General features: G+C 37.4%; 1 protein-coding gene across 1 annotated transcript; it reads right to left on the bottom strand.

Annotated features, from left to right (window-relative positions):
* Positions 1–961: 961 nt before the first annotated feature.
* LOC140925427 (uncharacterized) lies at positions 962–9,682 on the bottom strand. Its single transcript, XM_073375389.1, has 16 exons — positions 9,465–9,682; positions 9,252–9,382; positions 8,354–8,383; positions 7,952–7,993; positions 7,505–7,573; positions 6,818–6,871; positions 6,202–6,234; positions 5,908–5,988; positions 4,694–4,768; positions 4,247–4,294; positions 3,455–3,561; positions 3,267–3,349; positions 2,541–2,623; positions 1,864–1,971; positions 1,342–1,417; positions 962–1,064 (listed from the first exon to the last, which is right to left on the bottom strand). Exons 1-16 carry the CDS (start codon positions 9,680–9,682, stop codon positions 962–964), a joined length of 1,341 nt encoding a protein of 446 aa, XP_073231490.1.
* Positions 9,683–10,169: the final 487 nt, after the last annotated feature.

Below are 10,169 nucleotides of genomic sequence, written 5' to 3'. Positions count from 1 at the left end.
TATTAAACTTCTTGCACTTTATTTTTTTAGTACATCAATAAATTAGCACTTTTATTTGCACAGCAATACCAAGCTCCTAATTCTCCAAACAGGATTCTTGCACAGGTTTGTCGTTGCATTTCACTAATATGATTTTTCATTTTCTTGGCTAAACAGGTTCTTCTTTATAGGGGGTATAAATGGCAAAACAGGTTCTTAATTTTCAGGTTCTTACTCGCGGGTTTTTACTGTATCACTTTTTTAAACTACAATGCTGATGGGGTAGAGCCCTATTATGTCCGTAAATCAGCCTTTGTCACCAGTTTTTTACGAATTTGCACGTGAAAGTTACGAAGTTAACGTCGATACCCAACGACATCGTTTGTCTCTGTAAGGTTATCTTTTGACACTAAGTCAGTGACCAAGTATTTTTTGCTTACCTTTTTTTGTGCATGTGCTCTGTCGGCCATTTCCTAGAGAAAAAAAAAAAACTGGTTCATTGTACATTAGTCGATGGTCTCGATTAAATTTTAAATGTGGTTTACTTGGACTTGTGTACATGTATACAGTTGTGTACATTATGTAGTATTTCTAGTCTGTGCAGCAAGCGTTACTGTCTGGTTTTCGTGAAAAGAAAAACCGAGGAACGACGAAAATCGGGATTTTCGGTTTTGGTCGCGTGCAAAAAAATGGCACAAGAGCCCTCTTTCCACGTTCTTTGCTCCAAAAACGCTTGCTACGAAGTACTGATAATCTTGTTACTTTTTTTTACGTTAAATCAATGGTCTTTTCCTATTTTTGGTTCGCAGTGTAGTCTCACAAATGTACGCTGTAGCTGATTAAAGGGAACTGTAAATCAAAGTCATACGTTTTCTATCGCCTATCGGCCTAGTTTGGAGTATGATAAAAAGCGTACTTTTCAACAACACAAATTGAAGAAGTATTCAAGGGCTTCAAGGAACTTAAGGCGCTTACTAGCAATTTACTTTTCAACAATTAGCACTGCAGTGGTACTCCAACTCACAGACGCTCTTGCCTCCATGTCTTGGCGCTCTCTTAAATTTCTATTTTCAACTATCAGGTCCCTGAAACGATTATAATAGACATAAATATATATTTTGCTAGACCTAGTAAAATGCTTTCGTTTCGATTGTCCCATCAAATTTTGAGCCGGATAAGAGACATTCTGGTCATGTTTAAAATTATGCCATTTGGATTCAAACTGAAGAACCGTATTTCGAGAGATACGTAGAAGGTATAAAATGGAATATTAATAAACTCGTCCATAATATTGTCCTTAAATAGGAAAAGTTGGGGTGAAATTTATCATGAGAGAAACTACAAATGCAGTATCACATGTACCTTTGACAGCGTACGGCCTGGGCAGCCACAATTGCCTCTCCTATTGCCCTCCTCACATTCACAGTCAAATCATCTCCTTCGGAGTAAAATTGGATTGGTTATATTAAAGGTAAGGCAGCGTGGTCGAGTAGTCAGCGCGTCGGGTGCGCAACGCGGCAGTCCCTGGTTCGAGTCCCACTCTGGCCACATCTGGATTTGTTCTCGGTCGTCCCGAGTTCAAATCCTCGACCACGCTTGTACATAGCCAACTGGTTACATCCTGCCAGTTGAGGGTTTTTAATCCTGTTATGTTGTATTACAATTTTTTATAAGTCTTTGAGTGGAGTGCCGCCCTATAAACTACAAATTGAATGTGCACTTTCCTTTTAAACAAGATGGTTAGCTGAGGGGGGAATCAAATTAAGTATGGTTGGACGCAAAATATTGCTGACATAACATTCAGTCATCACAATTATGTCAAAGGTTAGATTTAGTCCGATTTAGTGTTTTCATCTGTCCCTTACACCAAGTTGACACACTTACCGGAAATGATGTCCCCAACTACCATGTTGGCCGATGACATCGTGGGCTGGTACACTCTGACTTCCACATCTGCCCCGTTCTCGCTCTGCCGCGCATGATTCCCACACACTAAAAGTAAAAGTAGAAGCAAATGAATAAAGAATGGTACAAATGGTTGGCAGAGACCGGTAGCGGGGGATGATGTAGGAAAACACCCAGAAGAAGTATAATAGAAAATCATGTACAGCACAAGCTGAATTAACCCGTTAAAGGCCAGGGGCACCCAACGTCAATTTTCGGAAAATATCTGTTCGGAAGACGATTTGAGATCTAGAATTTTCGCAAAATTTTCCTACAATTTCTTTCTAGCCAGCCTCTCCTAGGATTTTCCAACATCTAATTGTATAAATGCCCATTTTTAACGGATTTTTACTCTAAAAGGTCACCTAGAATTTTCTGGAGCCTTTTTTTCTGCCTGAAATTTTCGAAAACGTAAGTTTCGATCTCTATAATGTTCGGATCACTAGACTCTCAGCTAGGAAAATTGTTTTTTTACTATGCTCATTGACCATGGGTAAAATGTATTAAAAGAAACAAGTCTAGTGCCTTGTTACAAAATAGCTGTTATTTGCAAGCCCAAAGTGATGTTGAAAATCAGGAATTGTAGCAGAAGCGTACGTACATGTATCTCACAATACCTTCATTGTCAAATTGTGAGCCTTTGAGTGCCACATGTATGTGGCACTGGCTTAAAACATCACTGCATTCTGACATCAGTTCTCTGTCAATAAGAGAGGTATAAAGAAGTTAATAAGTTCTCGTCGAATGTACCAAGTTACGCAGTTACGTTCACAAGTTCAAATAACATAACTTATCAGCCTCAAATAGGCAATCAATCTTGGCATATAAAGAAAGTGAGCAGGGAAAAAAAAATTATATACTAGTGGACAGGGAAGTCACAATCATGGACTGGGCTTTCTTGTTTCACCTTTGAACCAGAACAATTCTCAAAGTGAATTACCGAAAACAATTTTAAAATATACTATCTCTTCTCATTAACGTCTACTAGGTGTTCCATTCAGGTACATTGTATGGCCCTTCTCAAAATGCATGCAATTCCAGCAACTGCTTTTTTCGCGCTTACTACGAGCAAAAAACAACAAGAAGTTCTGTTTTCATAGTATATGTTTATGTGGAAAGAAGAAAAAAAAAAATCTGCAATTGCCCCTTTTCTTATAGTTTTCCTTTTGCAGCTTATTTAGAATTTATATGGAGCCCCTTAATGTCTATTTCATTAGTTTACAGACATGGATCTTAATGTTCTGTGAAGAAGCCAAAACTTATACACAAAGCTGGTACCCTTCTCACTCCTTTACACAATACCATAAATCTATAACATTTACAATAACCCATTCTATGCCTACCTTAAAATTTCCGCTGCCTCTTTGGTTGGCCTGAATCTTAGGATACAGACCGGTGCGGAGTCGTAATGACTCTGTAATCGAACCTATGAAATACAGTGTATGAAATGATGACTTTTTACAAAAAGGTGATTCAGATTACCACGTCCGTTACACAACAAATCCTTGTGTATGCACTAACTAACACATACCTGTGAAGGTGCCAAACATAAAGGTAACAGTCTTTGTGTCACTCCATTCAAATAGAGGAGCTCCTCCATTAACCTCAAGTCAAATGAGGAACCATATGAGCATGCATCTGTGTATAATTTCAAATAGCACAAGCTTACATGATTGGGTAATAATTATACTTGGAAAAGTAATTTACTATAATATAAAGTTATTTTTATCTTGATCAGTTGTATGGCATGGCTTGTGACTGCAATCAATTGACTTAGGAGCACATGGGAGTTTATGTAGAGAATTCTTCACGTATATTGTAGTGATGTAAGGTGCAACTGCCACTGAACCAATAATATGGACAATAATAATTAATCGTTGTGTATGTTTTTGATAATAATATGCATATCATCAAAAAAGACAAATTAAACAGATGTATATGATTGTGTAAGACTGCATGTATGTGTTTGTATTATTATATATACCGGCTGATTTATAAATAGAAGCTGCGTGTAATTGTGCATGTATTAACGACATGGTATTTCATTTTGTTTCAACAAATTGCAAAATTTTATGACTCAGAAAATATCTGTAATTAAATTATCCCTAACGGCAAGGTCAGTCAGTAATAATAATGGCTAGTCGAAGGTGGGTAAAGCATACAGTTCATTTCTCAGGAATGGTGATCCAGGCTAAAATAACTACACAAAATGGGCCGGGTTGTGATGGAACCATTGCGGAAAACCAATAATCGGTGTGAAGGTCAAAGGTTAAAACAGAATTAGCAAAAATTAATAATACTATACAGTTGAAGTGAAACGTACCAAGTTCTGCTCCGTAGAGACTATTTGCCTCCTCATTTATCTCTCCAACTTATGAATAAACAAAAAACCACTTAGTACTTATTGCAGTAAAACGTATTTTCTAAAGACTGTTGTTAATATTAATCTTTATAACTTGAGCAATAAGACTAATTGAGGTAAGAAAACACAATTTTATGCCTTTCTGTACATGTATGACATGAAGGGCTTAAGGAAGAAGGGAGGTACAATCAAAGGCTCAGGACTTCGAGATCATTATTGAATTGGATATAGTTTAAGTGTGGAAAAACTATTCAATTGCCATCAAGGGGGTCTTCATGTGATTGAGCCATTTCAATTACCTCTATTATGACATAATGAGCCGAAAATTATAACAGTTGGTCAAAAGAAGCCTCCACGGTGCTCAACCCAAAGTATCAAATGACAAAATGTATCAAAGGCATAATTTACCTTGTACAGCATCTCTCTCCCAAGATGCTTGCTCACTGCATGGATAGCCTAGTATGGCTGTCTTTACAATGCCATCTGAGCAATACCAAACAGATTTAAATCAAATTCCTTCCAGGGAATGTTTTAAGTGTACAGTTATGTACAAATAAACAAACCAAAAGTTTCTTACTTTAATATAATAAAGATTGGTATTTTGATATATTCCAAAAGGATCATAATTATTCAACGTCGTCAACCTCAAAGAGTCCTTTCAATAAATGCATAGAAATCACAAGTGGAAAAAAAATTTGCTTTGTTCCCTTTTTGGTAAATAACATAGCTGATTTTAATAAACTGCAAGCGGCCTTTGGCTAAATGGTCTCTTGAATAACAGGGCAGTGTAAAATGCAGACTGTGGACTGACTGCTGACAACTGTTTTTAAGGTTAGCAAACAATGGGAGTATTGTTGTCAGTACTCATTTGCAGGTGCAAACAATAGTCTTTTACACTGAGCGCTTGAATGACTCATCTGATTGTGGCAATATTGTCACCACTAAAGAACGAAATTGACAAGAAAAAGGCAAGTTTTGTTTTGTCCTAAAATTATTAGACAGTTCCCACAGTAGTATATGTATATATATATACATCTTAGTACAATCAAATCACTGAAACTCAGGGCAAATTAAATCATAATTATAATCGAAATTAGCATAATATGACTCACTACCTCATGTGAGACTACCTACCATATACAGTACGTGAGATCCAATCAGCCATTGTGTTGGGATCTTTATATCAACAGAAAACAGACAAATTTAATGAATGTACAGTGGTTACTCATGCAAATCAAAATTAAAATAATCAATGCAAACTGTTTTCAACTACATATAAAGTTAATAAAGTTTCAGTGATCAGTACTTGGTAACTGTTAGACAATGAGCTTAAATCAAGTTTAAAGACACCCTCAGACTGTATCAAGTGTTCAAAAAGATTGATTTAACTGTATTGAAATAAGGAACATTCCATAGGCTAATATTGAACTTCAATAACTTATACCCTTAAGTCATTGTCAAAAATTCTGTCTAAATCTATTTATTTAAGATAGTTGGGTTTATTTATAGCTGGGTTTGTTTGTACATACGTTACTGAAATTTGGTTTTTCTGGTGTTTTTCATTATGCATGACAGTGTCTTATAATTATGGTGGGGTTTGATATAGTGGGGTTTCTCTGTACCTGGTAGACACTGGTTGGATCTTTCAGGTGTTGAGTGATATACACGTGGTGGCGGTGCACTGTCCTCATCACTGCTGTCAACTAAAATGGGCAATTAAAAAAAGGTAATATTAATTAATTTGTGTTTTTCATTGAATAATCTTTTTACAGTTGGCACATGAAAGGTATCAGGTGTAAACTTTGGACATTTGTCAGCTGCATGCCTTAACAACCCCATCAGCAATATTCATCACATTGATTTCATGGTTTTATCTTTTAACAAACAATGCCTTATTAATTAAATTTACTGCGCACCTGTGTGAACAATCCCTGTATTTCTTGAAGTACCTATAAGGGTAACCAATAAGATGACAGGATGTATTACAATGACATATGTACATGCACACTATGATGGGACAGCCACTGTGGAACTTTATACTGTGGTACAGTATAGGGGAACCAGCAGCCTTTCTTCTAATATGCACCCGAAATTTTAATAAGCATGGCATATATGTATACCAAAAGCCCACTTTTGTATCCATTGGGATTTATCTCATCTAAACATTTATCGCCTAGAGGACCTACAATACAGAGTGTCCCAAAAGTTTGTTCCTTTAATTTTGTGAGCTAAAAGTTTTGATCGAAACTTATGCTTATCAAAATGAATGTTCAAATAACCGGAACATCAGCCTGAAGCATAAGAGAAAAGCCTTAACTTGTGTGGTTGTCTTCACTTATAAGCAATTTGTGACATAAGCTTAATATTTTTAATATGCTTGTGTCGCTATATAGAGGGTACCATATTCTTTATGGAGTTTTTACAAGAGAGCTCTATTGCTTATTTGAGGCTGCATTGCTCTGTATATTGAACTTCAATGTAATTGACAGCTGTCTCATATATATAGCAGTAATAATTAATACATGCACTTACTCTCGCCAGATGTCCCTGGGATTGCCAAAGCTTCATAATCCACTCTTTCGTTATCTGAATAACAGTACATGATCAGTACTTTGACCTTAATTTCTAACCAGAACATCACCACAGTGAAGTTCAACTGCATGGCTACAAGCCTGTCATACCTACACATAGGTCTACCTACACCCCCCACTTAGGTCATTTTATTCATAGCCTCACCAGAGATGGGCAAAATCCAGAGGATGTACTCAAGTGCCTTATCATACAGTTGAATTATACAGTCAGTATGTCAGAACAAGTATTTATTTGCTTGAACAGGTGCTGCATGGATTCATCACATAACAAGGTGAGGGGATATGGCAGGGCTGTCGACTCTGTCAGTTGTCTTCAAATATTGAGAATTATGAATGGGATATGATAGAGGAGAAGTCTAACAATGACATCATTCGTGCAAAAAAATAGCCATTGAGTCTCATTAGCATTAATTTTGCGAATGACACGTCAATATGCTTGAAAAAGATGTTATTGGCATTGTATAACAATCATTTGATCTGATTGGTTTATTCTAATCTGGAGACGAGGGGGAACGATCCAAATCTGGAACACCTGGATCATCTGACAACAAAGGGATGGGGGGATTGTGAGGGACGGCTGTTATGAAGTTTTTTAAGTAAAAAGCAAAGCTCTATTCATTGCACTCACTCTCTCCAGAAGGCCCTGGCTCTGCTGGTGCATCATCTGCATCCCCTGGAACAGTCGACACGTCTTGATCTAAAATTTGTTTTGATAACAATAATATTATTTTTAATAATGAGTTAACATTATGCATTACTTTACCATTGCACAACAATGTAATTGAAAAAATGACGATAATTTTCTTAATTTCCATATGCTCAGTGTTTATATAATTATAACAGTAATTATCAGCTGTAAATACTAAGTACTCCGTCGTGCAGTTATCTCGGATCCACCACTGGCCCATGATCGGCACATCATTACTAGCTAGACTACTGTTGATGTCTGACTCATTGACTCATAACTCATGGACCAAAAAAAAGTGATATCAAATGCTAAAAGAGTAACTTGAGACGTAATAGCTTATTTCAATTAAGCTTTACTTCAAAAAAGCTTGTTATAAGTTAGGCTTACCTTCATTGTCAGCCCGATCGACAGTATCCCCTTCATCTCTACCTGAAAATAGATTTTAGAAAAGGATGAGTTAAATTGACAAAGATTAACTTTACCTTTACCCATGTTCTTTACAACAAAATAACATCCATGTGTAGTTGTTTTTGGTACGTCGATCTCCTGTTCCGGATCATTCGTCTTGCCTGGAACAGGCTATGCTGCGCTGATCCCGAAAGTCCCGAAACTAAACTCGACCCTAGGGTTTCTGGAATCTCAAAGCTCGCCACTAAGAGGCTCGATATCGATCTCCAACAGTTCTTCTTGATGAGACAGACTTTTTGAAGGAAAACCTCACTGTCTTCTACAAATTAATATCTTACAAACATAATTCCAGTTTTTTAATTGCTTTTTTTTTCTAAATACCTGATTGTCCGGATGCACTTGCATCTCCACCTAAATGCAAGGATACTAATGTCAAGGATAAAAAAATGACAGACTAGACTAGACTAGACTAGACTAGACCGCGCGCGGGAACGTACGTGGTCAATTGCATGTCTCGTGTGTTTCGCTCGACGGACTAAGAAAAAGAGAGAATATCAACTGCAGTTCTTGCTTCAAAGATACAATTTTTTTTCGCGAGAGCTGAAAAGAGTATCTTTTCGGATCTAAAACTTCCCTAAACCTAAACGATTGTTGCGGACTTGACGAAATTGTGAAAGTATAATCACTAATTGCCGCGGTTCAAAGCATGTGAAAGGGCGGTCAAAAAAGTTAGAATTTTTGGGAATGCACAATGCAGCCCCCGCCCCCGTGCATTGTTGTTAACTAAAGCGCAGATTGGAAAAGGTTCATCAAATTTAAACTTAAGGGGGAGGCAAATAAAATCAACCAACAGTTTCAACTTTTTGTCCGCGTTGGGATCAATTAAGCGCGAGAATCGTTCTTGTAAGTCACGAGACATGAGGCTTAGTGATATTTCCTTTACACAAATGAGAAGTCGAAATAATCCAGGAATAACGCGATTTACGATAATTTGAAGATAAAAGTGCATGCTGTTTGAATTAACGATATCTGAGCGAACAAAAGCCGTTTTTCCTCGCTCTTTGCCGCTAAGGAGCTCGAAACGTCACCAGCGGCGAGGAGCGAGGAGAAACGGCTGTGCAGGCTACCAATATTTAAGTTCAACAGCCCTCTCTTTGTTTAAAAAGTTCAAACAAAAAGACAAAAGAGGGAAACAAAGGGCAAATCCACGAATAGGTATCATGTATCCTAGTTTGCGAAATATAAAAATCAGTTATTAGAAATATTATGGCGATTTTACCTATGCTTTTCCTCATGTAGATTCTGGTAGCCGTTTTGAAACGTGTTTTCAGCGTCGGACCACAGACTGTTGCTCCAGAGCACACTTCCTGAAGCCGCGTCGTGGTCCCCACCGGTTTGTAGAAATACAAACTGAAATTTACATGATTACAAATACATCAGGATTCATCGTAAACCCTCTTTTAAGAGTTACTATTTCATAGTCTAAGCTTACCTTGGCAGATCGTCGGCATCCAAATGATCACTGAACGCGTGAAGGAGCAGTTCTTTTATCCTTGCATTAGTCGAGTTGTTGGCAAAAATTACGTCTTTGACGCGCCCCGATCTTTCTAGGGCGTTTTCATTTCGTGGTGTTGGAACCCTCAGGTTATCGATCCAACGAAGTAGAAAAAACTTTCTGCTCATGCTCCTCGTCCTCGAGTTTGCTGCCATTATCCTCCTGTCCGCCAACACAGAATGCCAGCAAAAAGCTATTGTCCCGTAGCTAATGTTTGATGCTTCTGGTGAAAGGTGTTGGAAAGTAATGTGACACTTCTTACTGGCACTGTTATTTGTATCACTTTTCATGACAAGTCCTTATCTCGACATTTAGTATGATCTATTGTTATAAACTGCCATTTACAAATTTACGGATTGGGTGAACGGAATGGTTTTAATTTCTCTGATTTCTGCCCTTTCCTATCGATGGATTGCAGGAATCAGCTCGGATTCCTCTTAATGCTGGTGCGTAGGCGGCACGTTGCTTATTGATGGTTTTCACGGGTTTTCACGGTAGCGTCATCAAATTGCAAAGTCAAAATAGCGTGGTTTTACGAATTCTTATTTACACTAGATTGAAGATAAATAAAAAAATAAATCTTTGAACAAGTTTCTTGCCCCGAAGCTTGTTTCGTTTCGAAAATAGAGCAATTTGAACTTC

The sequence above is a fragment of the Porites lutea genome (genome assembly GCF_958299795.1).
Source record: "Porites lutea chromosome 5 unlocalized genomic scaffold, jaPorLute2.1 SUPER_5_unloc_5, whole genome shotgun sequence".
Classification (NCBI taxonomy): Eukaryota; Metazoa; Cnidaria; class Anthozoa; order Scleractinia; family Poritidae; genus Porites; species Porites lutea.
Note: the sequence above shows the minus strand (reverse complement) of the source record. Positions and strands in the feature narration are given on the sequence as shown.

What these genes read in the sequence shown, in the direction of transcription:
- LOC140925427 (XM_073375389.1), bottom strand. Translation starts at nt 9,682, where the DNA reads ATGGCAGCAAACTCGAGGACGAGGAGCATGAGCAGAAAGTTTTTTCTA. An exon ending in CGATCGGGCTGACAATGAAG is followed by an intron (nt 7,574 to 7,951) that starts GTAAGCCTAACT and finishes AACAAATTTTAG; the next exon opens with ATCAAGACGTGTCGACTGTT. An exon ending in CCCAGGGACATCTGGCGAGA is followed by an intron (nt 6,235 to 6,817) that starts GTAAGTGCATGT and finishes TTACCCTTATAG; the next exon opens with GTACTTCAAGAAATACAGGG.